This window comes from Protopterus annectens, chromosome 3.part0 (genome assembly GCF_019279795.1).
Source record: "Protopterus annectens isolate FY-2018-M chromosome 3.part0, PAN1.0, whole genome shotgun sequence".
Taxonomy (NCBI): domain Eukaryota; kingdom Metazoa; phylum Chordata; order Ceratodontiformes; family Protopteridae; genus Protopterus; species Protopterus annectens.
Window position 1 is genome coordinate 1,340,919,056 of NC_056731.1, and position 21,036 is coordinate 1,340,940,091.

The 21,036-nt window shown below is 43.3% G+C and overlaps 1 protein-coding gene across 1 annotated transcript in view; it reads left to right on the forward strand.

The window, feature by feature from the left end:
• LOC122796738 (desmoglein-2-like) overlaps positions 1 to 21,036 on the forward strand; it is a 1,262,885-nt gene that overhangs the window by 932,386 nt on the left and 309,463 nt on the right. Inside the window, exon 8 of the mRNA XM_044065447.1 lies at positions 6,889 to 7,074. Coding sequence (XP_043921382.1) covers positions 6,889 to 7,074 — 186 coding nt within the window. The remainder of the gene's footprint in view (positions 1 to 6,888; positions 7,075 to 21,036) is intronic.

Below are 21,036 nucleotides of genomic sequence, written 5' to 3' on the forward strand. Positions count from 1 at the left end.
TATATATATATATATATATATATATATATATATTAGTCCGCTTCAAGTTTTAATGAATGACTCAGTGAATGATGGCTTTATCTTGTTATGGTATAGTCGACTCACATAATGTTGACTGCAGGCAGCATGAATGAGAATGTGTATTTCCTTTTGGTCTTGGCTGAGTGACTGTAGAGTTATTATATTTAAGTTAGTGAGTGTGGGGGATGAAGTCCCCATGTTGGGGTGATGTGTGGACTCAAAGCACCCTACATAAAATATTTAAGACTGCATTTGATAGGTACACTTGTCAATATAGTTTTCTACTTTTTTGCAGTTTGGGTAAATGAGCTGTTGATATAAAGAAACTGAATACCACACACACACGCACACACACACACACACACACACACACACACACACACACATATACATACATATATATTTATATGTGTGTGTGTGTGTGTGTGTGTGTGTGTGTGTGTGTGTGTACACATACATATCATATGGTTCCATGTATTTTGGTTGAATTTCACTCTTATTAGGTGCATGTTATTCTAATCCAAGTAATTGAATAACATGCACATCAAAGGTAGAGTGCATTGGATACACAGTTAGAGGCAATACTGCCCAATACTTGGATAAGGTAGTTTTGCCGTTTCCCTGGTATTGTACATTATACAATCTCAGAGTTAGTATATATAAGTTAGCAGAGGTGTGGGGGATACAGTTCCCCAATGGGAGAGTACAGGGGGCTTTCCCAATGCAAAAAACAATAAAAAGAGATGGGTGCCATTTTCTGAGAAATCTGTCTTTTGATTTATTGTATTTTGAAAGACAGAGTTTATTTTAATTATTTTGTTTTTTGTTTTTTTTTTATGTATTGGCTAGAACCCATATTATATATCCATCCATCCACCCACAGTCCCTTTCTCCCATTTTTACACATGGAGGTCAGGATGTCACATCAACAGTGACAATCATTTAGAGCCAATATTAGCCCTACAGCAGAACCAAATATAGTTGTAAATTGCATTTATAATAATTAATAATTGCATTTTTATTTAATTACTAAATTGTAAACTGCTTTTTCATACTGAGACTTGTATTTTCTCTTTGTGAGTATTCTTTCTATGCTTTTAAAATTAGGTTTCTGTGTTCTGCTCAGGTGGCATAATCTTGATAGAGGCCTACTGTTGTCTAGGCCTGGTAGTTTTGTTTGAGTTTCCTATGTTTCTGGCAGACATTTTCTGCTGATAGTCTGTCTTCATTATTATTGAGAGTAACAGGGCCTCCTGACCTTCTGTAGTACGGGTGATTGGGTAATAGCAGGGACTGAGTAGTAATTTGATCTTGTAACTCTTCCATCCTTACTGATATATAAACCCTGTGTCTTGAAAAGGTTGTGCTTGTTTTATCAGGCTGTGGATGGCATTTCATTACTGAAAGTAAGCGGAAGTTCCTTAAGATTCCAAGAGCAGGAAAAGTTATTTCTTACACTTATTTCACTGAACTGCACTTCTGAAATGCTTATAATTGTGCTATACAGTTAATCTACTACATTTTGCACTGTTATAAAGCTTTTTTACTGTTGCATTTATGTACTGTTTTATACTGTTTTAACTGTATTTTTCATTGCTAGATACTGTTTCAGTACTCTAATTGCATGTTTACTGAATTACTTAATTGTAAACTGTTTTTTCATACTGAGAGTTGTATTTTTTGTTTGTGAGTGCTCTATCCTAGCTTTTCTATGCATTTTTGATTTTTGAGGTTTCTGTGTTCTAAGCTAGTCTGTGCATTTTTGATTTTTTTGAGGCTTCTGTGTTTTAATCTAGTCTGTTTACAGTTAAAACCATTCTCTAGAGTCTGCTTGCTCCTTGATCTGTTTTACAACTTTCATTTAGTGGCTACAGCTAGGAACTGTAATAGGTGGCTTTGCAGTTGCCCGCCCATACTGTATATTTGATCTGTGACACTCCTCCCAGTCTAGTGTCATTAGTTCATTCGATCTAATAGAGAACATTTGTGAAGGCCAACCCACTCAGATGCTTAACCTTGAATTAACTTCTGTTCCAGCTTTCTCCATTTCCACTTTACTGAGAAAAAAAAATTCTAAGTCTGCTTCCCCCGTTTCCTGTAACAAGTCTTGCCCAGATACAGATTTGCTGTATCCAGGACTGTTTGTAAGCTCCTGAGCCCCCCCACCACTTAACTAGGGTTAACCTATTCCTGGCGCCATAACGTGTGCTCTTGAAATTTTCCCTTGCAATTAGCCAGCTTTTTAGTTTTAGCACTCAAATCTGTTTCTTTGAGCTCAGCACTTGTTCAGAACTTGTTGTAAGCACTAAATAAGCTACAAATTACTACAGCACTCAACTTTCCTCACTTGTCTACAGGAAAACAGTTTTTAGTACTTAATAAATAAGCACCTATCCAGGCATGTCTAAAGGTCAGCTCCCGGTGTTTTCTCCTGTCTACCTGATGAATCTGGGCATCTTGGGACAATGCAGCAATTGCCTCATGTACACAGACAACCCTCTCCTCCTACCACCCAACACTATGACCTGTGAGAGATGCACTTATGTAGCCAAACTGGAAGCAAAGCTCTCTTCACTGAAGACTGGACTAGACAGTCAAGAGGAGAAGGTAAACACTTGCACCGCACCACACTCATCACATAGTCCCTCAAAACCTACACCACCAAAACACACACAGAAGCACAAAACACGCACCTACATTCGCGGAGGCTCTCAGTAAAAATCTGCCCAAACAACCGAGACCTCCAAAGCACAAATGCAAGCAACCTCCACCCCCCAACACAACGCAAATGACACATAGCCCACATAATCAGTCTGCCACTCAACTACAACCCATAAGGCATAACGTACCCAACACTCAAGTCATAGGTGACTCTATAGTCAGGCACACTGATGTTCCACTCACCAGACTAAACAAGGAGAAAGTTACTGTCAGCTGCCTGTCGGGTTCCAGGATTCGCTACATAATGCACGCACTCAGGTCACTCCACAACAAGTACAAATATGACTCTGTCATTGTCGATGTTGGTGTGAATGACCTGAGACATACCTCCCTGGACTACATGAAAAGAGACATGGAGGAGCTCTCCGATCTTGTAGCCCAGGAAGGTATGACCCTAGCCCTGAGTAGCATCCTGCCATCACCCAGAATGATATCACAGTACAAGGATAAAATGATTGACTTCAACAATTGGCTAAGCTTCTGGTGTCATTCTAAGGGAATCCAGTATCTGTCTGCCTGGGATGACATGATCGACAGACCACGCTGCTTTGCCAGAGATGGCCTGCACCTGTCGCCTTTGGGATTCTGGATACTGGCAAAGGCTCTTGCCACCCCTATAGTGCCTTTTTAGGCAAGGTTCAATTGACAAATTCACCACCATAACAAGCAAAATCTGAGGGTAATGCTACTCAGTGCTAGACATCTAAACCTCAAAATGCACTCACTCGAGGAACTCCTTAAAATGGAGAACATCGACATCTGTGCAGTGACAGAGACCTGGTTCAAAGCTCCAGAGAGCACCCCTGCATTACCAGGCTATAATTCATACCATATCTTTCGACCACCAAACCTGGACCGAAACACTAAAGGTGGAGGAGTGTCCATATTCATTAAGGATATACATACCTCCAAGCTAATTGCTCAGCATAATGCATCCGAGATTATCCAAGTTCAACTAACTCTGGGCAAAAGCACAATCCAGATTGTAGCTTGCTACAGACCCCCCACCATGCCCCAGGATTCCCACTCCTCTTTTCTTGATACACTGGAAAATATTAAGGTACAACCCAACACCCTAATAATGGGTGATTTCAACTACCCCACCATTAACTGGGAAAACTACTTGTGTACCAACTCTTTTGCTCAACATTTTCTGGAATTCATCAATTCCAATGCCTTGGATCAACTTATCCACACCCCCACCAGGGGCAGCAATATCCTAGACCTGGTCATCACCAACATGGGCGACCGGTGTTCCACACCTGAGGTCAGCTCCTCGTTGGTCAGATCAGACCACAAGCAAATCACTCTAGACATCCACATCCTAGCCCCACCTCCCCATTAGGAAAACAACTGTAAAAAATTTCTCTAAAGCCAACTTCACGCTTCTTAAGATAGAAGTGGCAAACTTCACGACACCCATGCAGATGGACAATGGAGGTACGACTGCTGAATCCTACACAAATGCACTTTATAAGCACTTATACGAGTGCATGGATCGTGCTAGCCCTAACAGAACCAAGATGCTATCCACCAAAAAAAGGAAGCAAATCTGGTGGTCTTCTGCCATAAACAAACTCTACAACAGAAGAAAGAAACTGTTGCAAAAAAAGAGTAAAATCCCACGATTGAAGGAACTCCCTCGTCAGCCTCAGTAAGAAGCTGAGATCCCTCATAAAATCCTCCAAAGCTAGTTATAAAAACAAAATCGCCACTGATTCTAAGGACAACCACAAAGCATTCTATAGCCATGTCAAGAATCTCAATGGCAACACTCATATCTGCTCTGAATTACAGCACAATGACACTAAATATACAGAACCAACTGATATTGCCAACATCCTGGCAGATAGGTTCAGTGCTAACTTTACCCCCCCCCTTTCACCCCTTAAAGGGCCCATCTTTATACCAGAAGAATGCAAAGTTCCTGTAATCACGACTGCACAGGTAAAAACCTCACTCCCCAACATGACAACATCCCAGGCTGCCTTCTACACAAACTACAGAATTAACTGGCACCCCACCTAAGTACCATGTTCAATCATAGCCTTGCCTCAGGCTTTGTGCCCATTGAATGGTGCACCACAATGGTTATCCCACTCCACAAAGGGGGGGCCACAACAGACCCCAGGAACTACCACCCCATTAGCCTGACAAGCCTGGTCTGCAAGGCCATGGAACGTATCATCATGGAACTCATAAACAAAGACATTGGAGATCTCCAAACTCTGGACCCCACACAGTTCGGGTTTGTAAAAGGCAGATCATATCTCGTAAACCTGACAGACTTCTTTGAAGCAGTCACCAAAGCCATAGATGAGGTTAAGGTGGCTCACACACCCTATCTAGATCTCACCAAGGCATTCAACACTATTCCCCACTCTGGAATTCTAGATAAACTCGCTAAACTAGGTATAAATCCCTATGTCACAAGATGGGTTGCCAACTGGCTTACTGACAGAACCCACACAGTGAAAGTAGCAGACTTCAAATCAGATGTCAGACCAGTGACAAGTGGAGTACCACAGGGTTCAGTTCTGGGTCCTCTCCTGTTTGGTATCTACTTTTCTGAAGTACAGGCTAACACAGAAGGTCTTTGGCTAAGTAAATTTGCAGATGACTGCAATCTAGGCGCCATAATCGAAACGTCTAATGATGTGGACATCCTACAAGAAGACCTCAAGATGCCTGGTGTCAAAGCCATGGTCTCAAGCTCAATGCCAAAAAGTGCATTGTCATTCCCTTTGGCAAAAACTCTGTACCCATGAACTACCACATAGGTGGTAGTCTACTTAACACCGAAAGTGTGATAAGAGACCTTGGGACACAGGTGGACAGTAGTCTCTCCTTTGATAATACATCGCCACAGTGGTCAGGAAATCTTTCTACATGGCGCACCTCATCACAAAAGGTTTCTCATCCAGGAGAAAAGAGGTCATTGTTCCCCTCTACTCATCACTCATTAGACCCATAGAGTACAATGCCCCTTTTGGTATGTATCTCAGAAGACATCTACAACAACTGGAAAGGCTGCAGAAATTCCTCACAAAGAGGATTACTGGCCTCAAACAGATGCCCTATGCAGGCCGGCTCAAAAAACTCCAGCTTTACTCCATCGCATATCGCCTACTCAGAGGCAATCTCTGCATAACATACAAAGCTATGTCAAACCCAGAGCTGTTGGACATGCTCCACTTAAATAAATCCCAATCCCTCCGAGCTACACTCTCTAGGGACCTAAACCTTGTCACCACAATAAACAGAACATGCTGGAGGGATACATTCCTGTCCCAGAGACTTCCCATACTCTGGAACAGACTACCTATCTATGTCAAACAGAGCTCCTCATTAGCACTCTTCAAGAAAAATCTTGATGATTGGATGGGTAATAGGAAATTCACCCCGGGGATCACTTCTGTGGTTCTGCTTGACAGGGTCATAGGAAAGTAATTTTCTTGGGTGGCGAAAGCCAGGGTACTTTTTTGGCTAGGCTTGTATAGACCCTAGGGCCAATAGCCTAGTACCTTCCTATGAACCTATGAACCTATAAAAATATGTGGTCTGAACTAATATCATAGAAGTTAAAGTGCAAGATTACTAACTGGTAGAACTGGGTTTGAAATCTATTTGGGGCACAAATAGGCTCAACAGTATCTGTGTGAAAGAAAAGCCTGGCAATGTACTTCTGTAATATGCCATGAGAACCCTATGGGCCCTACCCATACAGTCACCATGAGTCAGTTTTGACACAAGGGCATCTTACTTATATAGATATATAAAATATCCATATAGATATAACAAAACAAATATGCAAACCTAGAATTCAAGTTTTGTCTGTAAAAAATCCATTTATATTGGACTTTGTCATTTGATTCAGTTTTACCACAGTGCCAAATGCCCAGTATACTCTAGATAGTAGCCACTGGCATTTTATAAAAATCATCAATTATACATTAAATTCAAAGGCATTATAATGGTTGTACCTTAGCCTAACTATTGCAGAAAATTATCTAAAAGCACATTTATTCTAGTGTAGCTATAAAGGTCCAAGTTAAGCACAGATATATGTGATGACTTATAATCATTTAGATACGAATGAGTTGTTATTACAAAACCAGTGTTTCATGTAAATCTCTTTCTTTTTAGTACCGTGGAAGTGTCAATGAAAATACAGCAAATGTTGAAGTGTTGCGGATGAAAGTACTAGATGCCGATGAAGAATTCACCGATAACTGGCTTGCAGAGTTTTCAATTCTGTCAGGCAATGAAGGTGGTCACTTCCATATAGAAACTGATCCAAAAACTAATGAGGGTGTCTTAATGCTTGTTAAGGTGAGTACAATGTCCTAAGTCATCCTCACTCTAGTGACTGCATACCCATGATGATAATGTACCAAGAAACTTGGAATACAGTAACTCATAACTTGCATGACTTCTCCTATGAAAATGTTATACACACACATACATACCAATAAGCTTTCTTCTGCCCTCTTTCTTGATCTCTCCAAAGCCTTTGACATGGTCATCCACCAGCTACTCATGCACACACATAAAACTATTCCCCTAGATGTCCAGGCTATCCAATGGTTCAAATCTTATCTGAGTGGTAAACAACAGGCTGTACTATGGCAGAACGAACTATCTTCCATTCTACTTATCACCCTTGGGGTCCCTCAGGGCTCTATATTAGGACCCCTATTATTTTCTATCTTTATTAATGACCTGTACGCAGTGACCCAACAGCCACCTGCATTCAATATGCGGATGACTCCCCTTTGATTTGCTCTGCCACCTCCCCTTTAAGTCTGCAGACTCTATCCCAAAATGTTTTTAATACTGTCAAAAATTGCCTCTGTAACCAATGTCTCCTATTAAATCCTAACAAAACAAAACTACTGCTTTTCTCCCCCACTTGTAAAGCCTCCACTCCAACCTTTACTATAAAATCTAACAATGGCACTGTCATTGTCCCAGATCCCTGTACCAAACTCTTAGGTGTAACAGTTGATAATAACATCAAGTGTGATATGCATATTAATAAAACTATTAAAAAAGTTAATAAAAAACTTGTCTCACTATACAATACCAAACCTTTCCTCACTCCACTAGTTAGGACGGTAATTGCCCATACAAATCTACTTTCCACCCTCCTTTATGCATCCCCTCTCTTCACAAACTTGAGTAAGTCTGACCTTAATAAACTCTCTAGCTGCTTTAATCATATTGCTAGATTTGCCACTGGAGCAGCATACAGAACACACCACTGTCTGAACCTAAATAATCTAGGGTGGCTAGAATTGCCTATCCATCTTCAGTACAATCAGCTAATAGTAGCACATAAAATTCTCTACCAACCTGAAAACACACCCGTACTTACAAAAATTATCACCCTTTACAGCAACCTCAAGACACTTCGCTCATCCAACGCATTACTAGTCCAAACCCTCAAAAGCAACAACTCATCTGGAGACTTTCTATATGCCAACTCTGTTGGTAAAATATGGAATTCACTTCCTGCTGAGCATACTTCAGAACCCGTTCTAACCCAATTAAAAAAAAAAAAACTAAAACAGTACCTTAAAATGCAATGGTTGTGTCCTTGCTCTAATCCTGACTAACTCTGGCAATATAAACATGTGCCAAAGAGGTCTTTTGGCCACCCCTACATTGCTTCCTAATTGTTACTCTATAACAAATCAGATTTATATATGACAGAAAGAATAACTTTTATCTTATGTATTGTATTTGTAACAGTGCTTTAACTTGTTTAATGTAACAGTTTTTCTGTATGCATGTATGGAGCTTTTCTCCCCAGGCCTCTGCTGAAAATGAACAGGTATCCAGTTGGACTATCCCGGTCAACAAATGCAAAATAAAAAATAAAAATAAATATCTGAGTATTATTATCTAGTGTAAATTAACAGTAAAATTAATTTTGTGTTTAGGTCAAGGTAAGAGGAAATAATACATTTCTGCCATTAACTATTACTGCTATTAACAGCAAACAATATTTATTTATATCTACAGAACATAGTAAATAACACAACTAAGCAGGGGTGGCTAGTTTCACCACTACCATTAGCTTTAAAAGTCTAAGAAGAATAATAGGGAATTTCTGCTAACCATTTGGCAAAACACAAAAAGATATGTTGTTCTAATTACCTTTTACTCAACTGTCATAGGTTTTAGAACACAGGCATCTGAAGTTTTTGGAATATGAGAACTTCTTACCAGGAGCTTAGCTCATGTATTTCTGATGATCTAATAAAATATATCACAACTGTTTTATGTTCTGTTGTACTAAGTATCTGAACAGACAAGTGCAATACTAAACAAGTTATATATTTGTTCTCAGAAGGTGCAAAACTAACTGTGAACTGTAATCAGTATTTAAGCTTATGGACATATATATATATATATATATATATATATATATATATATATAGAGAGAGAGAGAGAGAGAGAGAGTATATGTGTGTGTGTGTGTGTGTGTGTGTGTGTGTGTGTGTGTGTGTGTGTGTGTGTGTGTGTGTGTGTGCGCTTGCTTGTGTATACATGGACATTTGCATTCCTTCTGCATTTTTAACAAGTGAAATAATGAAAGCTGCCTTTCCATAGCTTTATCTACTGCATATGCTAATATGTTTGCATTCTTTGCTATCCTCGTATATAATACTGAAAGGTACAGTTCCATAAACCTGTACATTTTCATTACTTTATGGCACCGTCTATATAAAAAACAGATACTTTCCATCACTCTGTAATGGTAGTTAGTAAATAAATGCATAAATAAATAAAGAATGGTGCAGTGAATAACATTATTACGTCGCAGCAAAAGGATTCCTGGTTTGAATCTCGGCTGGGATGTCTTCTGTAAGGAGCCTGAATGTCCCCCCCTGTGTCCATATGGGTTTCCTCCTGGTGCTCCAGTTCCCTCCCACATTCCAAAAATATGCATTTGGTGTTTCAGACACTCTAAACTGGCGATAGGTTTAAGTGTGCATATCAGTGTGTGTTTTGGAAGAACAACCACGGCAGGGTTAGCTTCCTGGCAGTGTGTACCTTGCTCTAGATGATTGTCACTGTTGAAGTGACAGCTCAGCCCCATGTGCAAAACTGGAAAAAGGGGCTGTGGATAGATGGATGGATAATCAGGTAGTTAATTGTAGGTATTAGGAGAAATAATTAACCTTCTTTGTTTATTGTACAATGCAGTACAAGGGCCAATGGTGTAAGAGACCATGTAATAAAAAACTTACACAAGGTTGTGACTAATGATTGTAAAATGGACAATAAAGATCTTGAAACTTGAATGGCTATGGGGCAGAAAGTGGTGAAAAGATAAAATTCTTTGGAATGATGAGCTGGTAGCCTTTTCACAATGAAATCTGAATAACCACACCATTCTGATAATCGCTGCACTGCATCTTGTTGTAAATCCAATACAGATAATTGCAAGTTCTAGGATTGCAAATAAAAAGGCAAGTCTGAGGGACAACAGTGAATGTCAACAATTGCTGCTCTCCTTTAAAGTTATTTTTGCACTCCCTACACCCTGCTACCTATCTATACTAACTCTGAGATCCCCATTCCTTGGAGAAATGGGAATGCTCAGAGACACAGCTATGCCGTCCCCATTAACAAACTTTCAGTTCTGCTGTTCCATGACTTGAATTTATGAGTCTCAGAATTTAAAAATTGTCACTTTACTTCAAATGTAGGTACTGCCTGCACTTACTCAAAAATCTTCATATAGGTAAAACATGTAGCACAATTTCAAATGTTTTAAACTAAAAACAAATGGTAATTATTAATCTGAAGTTGTTAATCTTCTTCCTATTCATCACTGATGGGTTCGGTTCTGAGCCCTCGAAACTGAATCGGCCTTATACCAAGCTCACGTACACCAAAAACATTCGAGTAAAGCTGCTACCCACAATGCCCTTCTCTCAGTTACCTCAGATCTCGTTTGCTGCAAAGCCATATAGCAGCGTTTCACCAAGCTCTCCAGCTAAGTATTGTGTTTTTTCAAAGTTTATAGCATTTTGTGAGTTTTTTCCTGTCAAACTCCTTTTTCTTGATATCTTACTCAGCTCTACCCATGGGTATTCCCTTTTCGTACCATTGTTGGTAAACGCCCTTTTTACACTTGTGGTATTCTCAATACCATTGTTGGTATTCCCCCCACTTTATTTCTCTTTCTTTCCTCTCTGGATAGTTGTTGTGTTGTTTCTTTTGGTATGTCTGAAAAGAAACGGACTATGGGATTTAAGCATTGCTCCTCTTGCAATGGTAAACTCCCTAATAGCGATCTGCATGAGGAATGTGTATATTGTTTGGGGGTTCCACACTTATCTGTGAAACCTCCCTGTGACATTTGTGCCAGTTTCAGTCAGCAGACACTGAATGAAAGACGGAATAAACTAATTCTTAAAGGCCTGCTTCCTTCTTCCTTTTCTGAGGTTATTTCTGTGTTGAGGTCTCAACCCCTCCATCTATGGACAAAAAACATCCTCATTCTGACCCCTCTTCACTGGCTGGTGATAGGGGCAAGCCTCATAAGCCTAAGGCCCATAAGACTTCCACACAGCATAGGATTGCCTCCTCGGTTCTGACCACCTCGGCTCCCAGCTTGGCTCCAGTGGTTCCTACAGAGATTGCCATGGCTGCCTCATCGGCGCTGCTTTTGGCACCAATGATTATGGTTCCTACTGTGGTTTTGGCTCCAGCCATTTTGCCTGACATTACCTCAGCACCGTCCCCAATCTCTGTTCCGAGATTGGTTCCAACAACCTCTTCGGAGCTGTTATTGACTTCCACTCTAGCTGTTACTTTGGCTCCGAGCCCGTTCTTTGCACCAATAATCTCCCTTTTGCCTGTTTCAAAACTGGAATCCTCAGTGCCGACTTTTACTACACCATGGACCCAGTACTCCCCATCTATGGATCCGTTTTCTGGACAAGCCTTTAACCCCTTTTTGGACCGGCCTGACTCCCCCTCAGGGGCGTCGGTAAGGTCAACCAGGAACCTATGTGAGTTGGATGTGGTGCACCTCTTTGATCAGCTGCTGACAGCCAGGGGAATTACAAACTTTCCTAAAACCCATCCCACTCCGGGTTTTGGGTCCATTGCCCCTGCGACTCCCACGTATTCTCCTCCCTTGGACCCTTCAGTTCCGAGACCTATAGCCCTGACATCTGTGAGAGGACTCCTTTCCTCAGCGCCAACAGTGACAAGGTGTCTGAGGTGCCGAGGCCCATTTGGGTGTTGGTTCCATCAGAACCAACCCTTCCTCAACCTCATGCTTGGGGGGTGGAACCCTCTGTTCCGGCCACAGCTCCAGTTGTTTCACCAGTTCCGTCTTCAGATCCGAGGGTGACTCCCACTCTGATTTTGCTTGAGGCTCTGTCCCCAGGAGTGGGCCGTGTGGAGCGGGGTGTGACTCTGATTCCGAAATTGTCTCCTTCAGTTCCAGGCTCCCATTCCTCTTCAGGAGGGCCTGCCTTTCAGGTGATGGAGAGGGTACTTGCTTCAAGAAGGAATCTTCCTACGTCAGACCTTCCACCTGTTCTCTCTGAGCTGCAGCTATCAAAGGCCACTCCCTCAGGACTCCAAGAGCACAAGCCTCAGGAAACCCCTGTACAGGGTATCCCCCTTTCTGAGTCTTCTTTGGATGCTCCCACTGAAGAACCTCCTCAGAAATGGACGTGTAAGAGGAAACACATGGACTCCTCAGAGGAGTCCCTTACTGAAGATACAGACTACAATGATGGGGAAGGGTCCTCACGTTCACCCCTGATGATGTCTCCTTTGGAAACATCCTGGAAATTTTGAGGCAGAGTGGTGAATGGAAGCCCTCCAACCCTTCCTCGGAGGAATCTGCATTCCTGAAGGCCTTCTGCTAATTGGCCCTCTACTTCTTGGTGACCCCCCCCCCCTGCTGATGAGATAGTCAAGCTCATCATGCAGCAGGCATGGAAGAACCCTGATACCATTGAGGCCATTCCCTGGAGATCAGATAAGGTACTCTCCCCTCCAGAGAATCAGCCCCACTTGTCTAGAGGCTTACCAGTAGACTCTATGGTGATGGAGGCTGCTTTGAAAAAGGACCTTGTGGAGGAAAGTCCTGTTGTCCACCCAACCAACAGAGAGTCCCGGGCAGTGGACAGATTAGGGAAGCGAGTTTTTGCTTCAGCGACCTTTGCTGTCAGGTCTCTGAACATTTTGGCACATTTTACGAGGCTCCAAAAAGATCTCATCACTGAACTCTCTGGAACCCTCATGGGTCAAGTTTCAGATGGGGCATGTGATAAAGTTGCTTCCCAATGTGTCACTCTAGAGTCAATTTTCAACTCATCCATGAGGTTGGTGTCCCACACAATTGAAGGAGTGGCTAGAGCTGTGGGTGCAGGCTTAGTTATGAGACACCATTCCTGGATGCGCATTTGTGACCTCTTCGACTCCTTCAAGTCTTCCTTTTTAAATGCCCCTATTGAACCGTCAGCTCTGTTCAGTTCTAAAGTGAAGGACCCATTAGCCATATGCGAGCAGGGTGGAAAAACCTTGTCTGCCATTGGCCTATGTTTTTCCAAGCCTCAGCGCTCCTTTTCCAGGAACCAGAGGAGTGGAAAGATGTGGCAAAAATGTCTCAAGGCTCTTTCCGTGATGCACGTGGTGAGGACTCCCCTGGAGGCAGAGGGGGTTCCAATAATGGAAGGCACCCCTTTCAGGGCAGAGGGGGTCCCCAAAATCAGGACTCCAAGGAGTCTTTCTTCAGATGACTGTATCAGCGCTCCTGAAGTGCTACCCGATTTCTTTCCTCTGGAAGCGGTCGAGGCTCATTTCTTTCTGCACCAAGCTGCCTGGCACTCTATTACAAATGATCAGTGGGTGCAGAGAATAATTTCCAGAGGTTACTACATCCCATTAATCTCTTATCCAGGACCCCAAAAATCCCTTCCTGATGTTCCACCCAGTCAAAGGGAAGATGCAGTTTCATAAATAAGAAAGCTGTGTCAAAAATGAGTCATCCAACATGTCCCCCCAGACCAGTGCGGATCCAGTTTTTACTCAAGATTCTTTTTGGTGCCAAGGGACTGGAGGCCCATTTTGGATCTCAGCCAGCTAAGCAAATCAGTAGTCCAGACCAAGTTCTGCATGGTCACAATTCAATCAATTCTCCCATTTCTTCAGGAGGGTGTGTGGATGTGCTTGATAGACCATCGGGATGCGTATTACCACATCAAAATGGACAAACGCTTCACTTCCAGCTGGGAGCCAATCACTACCAATTCAGAGCCCTGCCATTCAGTCTCTTGACAGCCCCCAGAGTGTTCACAAAATGCCTAGCAGTGGTGACAGCTCATCTGAGACTTCAGGGATTCCAGGTGTTTCCGTATCTAGACAATTGGCTCCTCTCCGCCCCCATCAAGCGCCTACTGATCAGGGCCCTCTGCTACACTCTAGCAGTAGTGGAGTTGCTAGGCATCACCATACAATGCGAAAAATCCAACCTTCATCCCACTCAGGAATTGGAATTTATAGGGGAAGTACTCAACACTCAAACAAGCATAGTCTCTCTTCCTCCACACAGACTTCAGAGATTAAGGGCACAAAGTGATACTCTGTTGAAGAAAGGTGTCTGCAAGGGAAGTTCTACAGGCTCTGGGTTCTATGGCAGCAGCCATCCCAATTGTCCCCCTAGCCAGGTTACATATGAGACTACTACAATGGCTCCTTCTGTCTATCTGTGGATATCAAATCTAAATCCCCTGAGCTCACAGATCCTCATCAACAACCTCTGCAAACAAAATCTCCTCTAGTGGATGAGTACAGATGAAAATCTTTGGTGTCGCCGCTTCCAGGCTCCCCAACCCGGCACCACGGTGACCACGGATGCTTCCCTGATAGGGTGGGGGGGCCACTTCCAGGGAAAGACAGTCCAAGGCACATTGTCCAGCCTAGAGGTCAACTTGCATATCAATGTCCTGGAGTTAAGAGCGATGCTGTTAGCATTGCAAACATTCCATCTGCTCCTTCCATCAGGAACGATTGCTATCCAGTCGGACAACATGTCTGTCGTCTGGTACATAAACTAACAGGAAGGGACCAAATCCTATCCCCTATGTTGCGAGGAGATGAGAACTTGACATTGGGTGATAGCTTTCAACCGCTTTTTAATCGCAACGCATATCCCGGGGAGCTCTAACGTGATTGCAGACAGGCTGAGCAGATGCATTCTCTGTCCTCACGAGTGGTCTTTCAATCCGAGCATGACGGCAGACATTTTCAGCTGTTGGGGCCAGCCATGCCGCGATATTTTCACTTCCCCCTCAAATGACAAATGGAGCAGCTACTTTGCCCTCTTTCCCCCCTCATGAAGAGTCACAGAGAGACACTTAGACTCACGATTGGCTCGCGGGTCTCCTCTATGTTTACCCTCCGATACCTCTGATACCCCTTTTTCTAAGGAAAGCTATTCAGTTGAGATCCAAAGTAATCCTCATTGCCCCTTTCTGGCTTCATGAAGTGTGGTTTCCCTTCCTCCAAACTCATCTGTTACAACCTCCTTGGATCCTGGACACTCATCAGGACCTAATATCTCACCCACAAGGGCTGACTCCCCCAAATCTATCCACTCTCAAGCTGACAGCTTGGCTTCTCCACTTCCATTAGTTGCCAGACAGGAAACCCTCTCCTCATCTGTCCGAGATATTATTCTGGCCTCCCATAAACCATCCACCAGAAAACTTTACAGAGACAAATGGAAAAGATTCACTATCTGGTCACATAATTGGATGCTAGATCCCTTTTCAACTCCTACAGATGCTATTCTTCATTATCTTTCTGAGTTGTTTGACAATGGAGCATCAGCTTCCACCATTCGAGTTCATTTAGCAGCTATTTCCAATTTCCATAATGGTTCAGATGGAGTCCCTCTTATTTCAACCCGACTTTACAAGACTTTTTTCAAGGGAATTTTCCATAGCAGACCTCCTATCAGGCAACCTGTGGAGGCATGGAATCTCTCACGGGTTCTTCAGTCTCTCTCTCTACCCCCCTTTGAGTCTGCTGTGACATGTGATTTAAAATTCCTTTCATGGAAATCTTTGTTTTTGGTGGTGGTCACATCAGCCAGACACATATCTGAGTTACAAGCATTACGCATCAAGAGCCCCTACATGGTTGTCCATAAGGACAGAGTATCACTCCGGACTAATCCATCCTTTCTTCCCAAGGTGGTTTCCAACTTCTCTATTAACCAGTCCATTGAGCTCCCTGTATTTTTTCCAAACTGTTCAAACAAGGGAGAATACTGCCTGCATTCGTTGGATGTTCATAGACAACTACGTTTCTACCTGGACAGAACTAAGTCCTTTCGAAAGTCGGACCAACTTTTCATTTCTTTTTCTAGCCCTGGAATGGGGTGTGCTGTATCTAAAGTTACTTTATCAAAATGGCTTAGAGATTGCATTACCTTCTCATATTCTCTTACGAATGAATCTAAGCCTGCTCAAATTAAAGCTCACTCAACTAGGGCTATCACAGCTTCTGTTGCCTTCCACTCCAGAGCTTCCATGTATGACATCTGTGCAGCAGCCATTTGGGCTAAACTCCATACCTTCATCAAGCATTACAAATTGGATCTGGTCTCCAGGGGAAGAGTGGCCTTCGGATCAATGGTTCTCAGGAATGTTCTTCCATAAGGGCCACCCAGGTTCTCCAAGTAGCTTGGGATTCTCTCCCATCAGTGATGAATAGGAAGAAGATTAACAACTTCAGATAAATAAGTTATGTCTTACCTTAACGTTCCATCTGAGTTGTTGATCTTCTTCCAGTCATCACACTGTCCCCCACTAAAGGCTCCTGGCGGATCTTCTGGGTCCTTGTGGTGTTTCAGTGTTTCTGAGCAGTGATGGCCTCTGTCTTTCTGTTTCTTCTATATGTTCATAGGTTCATAGGTTGGTACTAGGCTATTGGCCCTAGGGCCTATGCAAGCCTAACCATAACAATTCCCTGGATATTTCTTCACACAATATTTACTTCTCTGGACACCTGTCTAGCAGGGCGACTGACATGATCCCTGGGGTGAATTTCCTATCTCCCATCCAATCATCAAGGTTCCTTTTGAAGAGGGCCAATGAGGTGCTCTGCTTGACATGTATGGGCAGTCTCTTCCAGAGTATGGGGAGTCTCTGGGTCAGGAACCTATCCCTCCAGCATGTTTTGTTCATTGTGATGACAAGGTTTAGATCCCTGGAGCGTGTGACTCTGAGGGATTGGGATTTCTTTAAGTGGAGCATGTCCAACAGCTCAGGGTTTGGCATGGCCTTGTATGTTAAGCAGAGATTGCCTCTGAGTAGATGATATGCCACAGAGTATAGTTGGAGTTTTTTTAGATGGTCAGCATATGGCATCTGCTTTAGGCCTGTAATTCTTTTAGTGAGGTATTTCTGTGGCCTTTCCAGCTGTTGCAGATGTCTTGTGAGGTACATACCAAACGGGGCATTATACTCTATAATGGGTCTAATGAGGGATGAGTATAGTGGGACAATGACCTCCTTTTTTCTGGATGAAAAGCCCTTAGTGCTGAGGTGTGCCACATAGAAGGATTTCCTGACTGCTGTGGCAATGTGGTTATCGAAAGTGAGACCACTGTCCACCTGTGTCCCTAAGTCTCTCATCACACTTTCGATGTTTAGTGTCCTGCCACCTATGTGGTAATTCACGGGTACATGTTTTTTTCCAAAGGGGATAACTATACATTTCTTGGCATTAGGCTTGAGCCCATGGCTCTGGCACCAGGCATCTGTTTCTGTAAAGCCCTTTTGTAGAATATCTACATCATTTGGGGATTCAATAATGGCTCCCAGTTTGCAGTCATCTGCGAACTTTGTTAGCCAGAGTCCCTTAGTATTGGCCTGTACTTGAGAAGTAGATGCCAAACAAGAGTGGTCCCAGGACTGAACCCTGAAGTACTCCACTTCTCACTTGTCTGGAGCTGGATTTGGAGTCGGATACTTTTACAGTCTGGGTTCTGTCAGTAAGCCAGTTGGCAACCCATCGAGTGACATAGGGATTTATGCCCAGCTTAGCAAGTTTATCTATGATTCCAGAGTGGGGGATGGTGTCGAAGGCCTTGGCGAGGTCCAGATAGGCTGTGTGGACTGCCTTACCCTCATCCACAGCTCTGGAGACTGATTTGAAGAAGTCAATCAGATTCAGGAGACAAGATCGGCCCTTCACAAACCCAAACTGGGTGGGGTCCAGTGTTTGAAGGTTGCCAATGTCTTTCTTTATAAGTTCCATGATAATGCATTCCATGCCCTTGCAGACCAGGCTTGTCAGACTGATGGGACGGTAGTTCCCGGGATCCAAGGAGGATCGCCCCTTGTGGAGTGGGATAACTGTAGCTGTGTGCCACTCAGTGGGCATGAAGCCTGAGGTGAGGCTATGATTAAACATGACACTTAGGTGAGGTGCCAGTTAATTTTTCGTTCATGTAGTGCACAGCCTGGGATGTCATCTGGTCCCATGGATGCTGTATTCTTAGCTTTGGAGAGTGCGGTTTCTACCTGTGTGGCCGTGATTACCGGAATTTGGCAATCTTTTGGTATTGAGATGGGCCTTTTAGGGGGTGAGAGGGGGGTGAAGTTGGCACTAAATCGATCTGCTAGGATATTGGCAATATCCTTGGGATCAGTATATTTAATGCCATTCTGTTGTAGCTCAGAGCAGATCTAAGCATTGCCATTAAGATTCTTGACATAACTATAGAATGCCTTGTGGTTGTCTTTGGAGTCTTTGGCAATTTTATTTTTGTAACTAACTTTTGAGGATGATATGAGGGATCTCAGCTTCTTACTGAGGCTGATGAGGGAGTTTTTTGCATCCTGGGATTTTCCTCTTTTCTGCAACAGTTTATTCCTTCTGTTGTATAGTTTGTTTATAGCAGAGGACCACCAGATTGGCTTCCTTTTTTTGGAGAAGAGCATCTTGATTCTATTTGGGATGGCACGATTCATGCACGAGTGAATGTGCTCATACAGTGCCTTAGTGTAGGATTCTGCAGTCGAACTTTCAGATCCCGTCTGCATGGGTGTCATGAAGTTTGTCACTTCTGACTTCAGTAGCATGAAATTGGCTTTGGAGAAGTTTTTTAGGGAGATTTCCTTACTGGGGGGTGGGGGTGGGATGTGGAGATCAAGGGTGATTTGCTTATGGTCAGACCTGACCAATGAGGGGGTGACCACTGGTGTGGAGCATCTATCTCCCATGTTGGTAATGATCAGGTCTAGGATATTGGAGTCCCTGGTGAGACAATGGACTAGTTGATCCAGGGTGTTGGAATTTATGAATTCCAAGAACCGTTGGGAAAAGGAGTTGGTACCCAAGTAGTTTTCCCAGTTAATGGCAGGGTAGTTGAAATCACCCAGTATTAGGGTGTTTGGTTGTATCTTAATATTTTCCAGTATGTTTAGAAAGGTGTAGTGAGAATCTTGGGGCATGGTGTGGGATCTGTAGCAAGCTACAATTTGGATTGCAGTCTTACCTAGTGTTAGTTGCACCTGGAGAATTTCAGATGCATTGTGTTGGACAACTAGCCTGGAGGTGTGAATATCCTTGGTGAATATGGACACTCCTCCACCTTTAGTGTTTCGGTCTTGGTTTTGTGGCCAAAAAGTGTGGTAAGAGTTGTAGCCTGGTATTGCAGGGGTGCTCTCAGGAGCCTTGAACTAGGTCTCAGTTACTGCACAGATATCAATGTTCTCCATTTTTAGGAGTGCCCTGAGAGAGTGCATTTTGAGGTTTAGACTTCTAGCATTGAGTAGCATTACCTTCAGATTTTGCATGCTTGTATCTGTTATGGTGGTGGTTTTATCCTTTGAACCTTTGCCTAAAAAAGGCACTATAGGGGTGGCAAGAGCTTTAGCCAGTAACCTGAATCCCAGGGGTGACAGGTGCAGACAATCTTTGGCAAAGCATCGTGGTTTGTCAATCATGTCTTCCCAGGCAGACAAATACTGGATCCCCTTTGAATGACACCAGAAGCTTAGCCAATTGTTGAAGTCATTTTATCCTTATACTGTGGTATAATTCTGGGCGAAGGCAGGATGCTACTCAGGACTAGGGTCATACCTGCCTGGGCCACATGATCCAAGAGCTCTTCCATGTCTCTTTTCATGTAGTCCAGGGAGGTATGTCTCAAGTCATTCACTCCAGCATGGACAATGACAGAGTCATATTTGTACTTGTTGTGGAGTGACTTGATTGCATGCGTTATGTGGCGGATCCTGGCACCCAACAGGCAGCTGACTGTAATTTTCTCCTTGTTCAGCCTGGTGAGTGGGACATCAGTGTGCCTGACTATAGAGTCACCTATGACTAAAGTGTTGGGTACATTGTCTTGCCTTAGGGTCTGTTGTTGGGTGGCACACTGGTGTTGTGAGCTATGTGTCACTTTAGTTGTGACTGGTGTTTGTTTGCATTTCAGCTTCGGAGGTCCTTGTTGCTTGGGCAGGTTAATTTTAAGGGCCTCTGCATATGTGGGTTTAGTATTGCTATGTGTGGGTGTTGATGGTGTGGGTTTTGAAGGGCTATGAGTTGCTAGAGGTGTACTGCAGGTGTTAACCTTCTCCTCTTGGCTGTCTAGCATAATCTTGGCCGGAGAGAGCTTTGCTTCCAATTTGGCTATGTAAGTGCATCTCTCGCAGGTTGTAGTGTTGGGTGGTAGGAGGAGAGGATTGTCTGTGTACATGAGGCAGTTGCCGCATTGCCCCAGTATGCCCAGATTCACCAGGTGGACAGGAGAAATCACCGGAAGCTGACCCTTGGACATGCCTGTTTAGGTGCTTTTTTTGTAAAGGTACTTTGCAATTATAGGCTGTTTAGTGCCTATGATTAATTTCTCCTTATTGACAAGGAGATTTGAGTGCTTGTATCAGTTTCAGGCTTCCTAGTGCTTTCCAGCAGGTTCTAGAGCAAGTGCTAGTCACAGGGGGGTTCAGATTTTAATGCTACTACTGAGAAACCAGCTAGTTCTAAGGGAAAATTTGAAGAGCAGACTGCATGCAAACTCGATCTGAGGTAACTGAGAGAAGGGCGTTGTGGGTAGCAGCTTAGCTCAAGAGTTTTTGGTGTACACGAGCTTGGTATAAGGCCTAATCGGTTCCGAGGGCTCAGAACCAAACCCATCAGTGATGACTGGAAGAAGATCAACAACTCAGATGGAATGTTATGGTAAGACATAACTTCTTTTTTATTCTCACAGTCCTTCTTGCATACTCACAGATA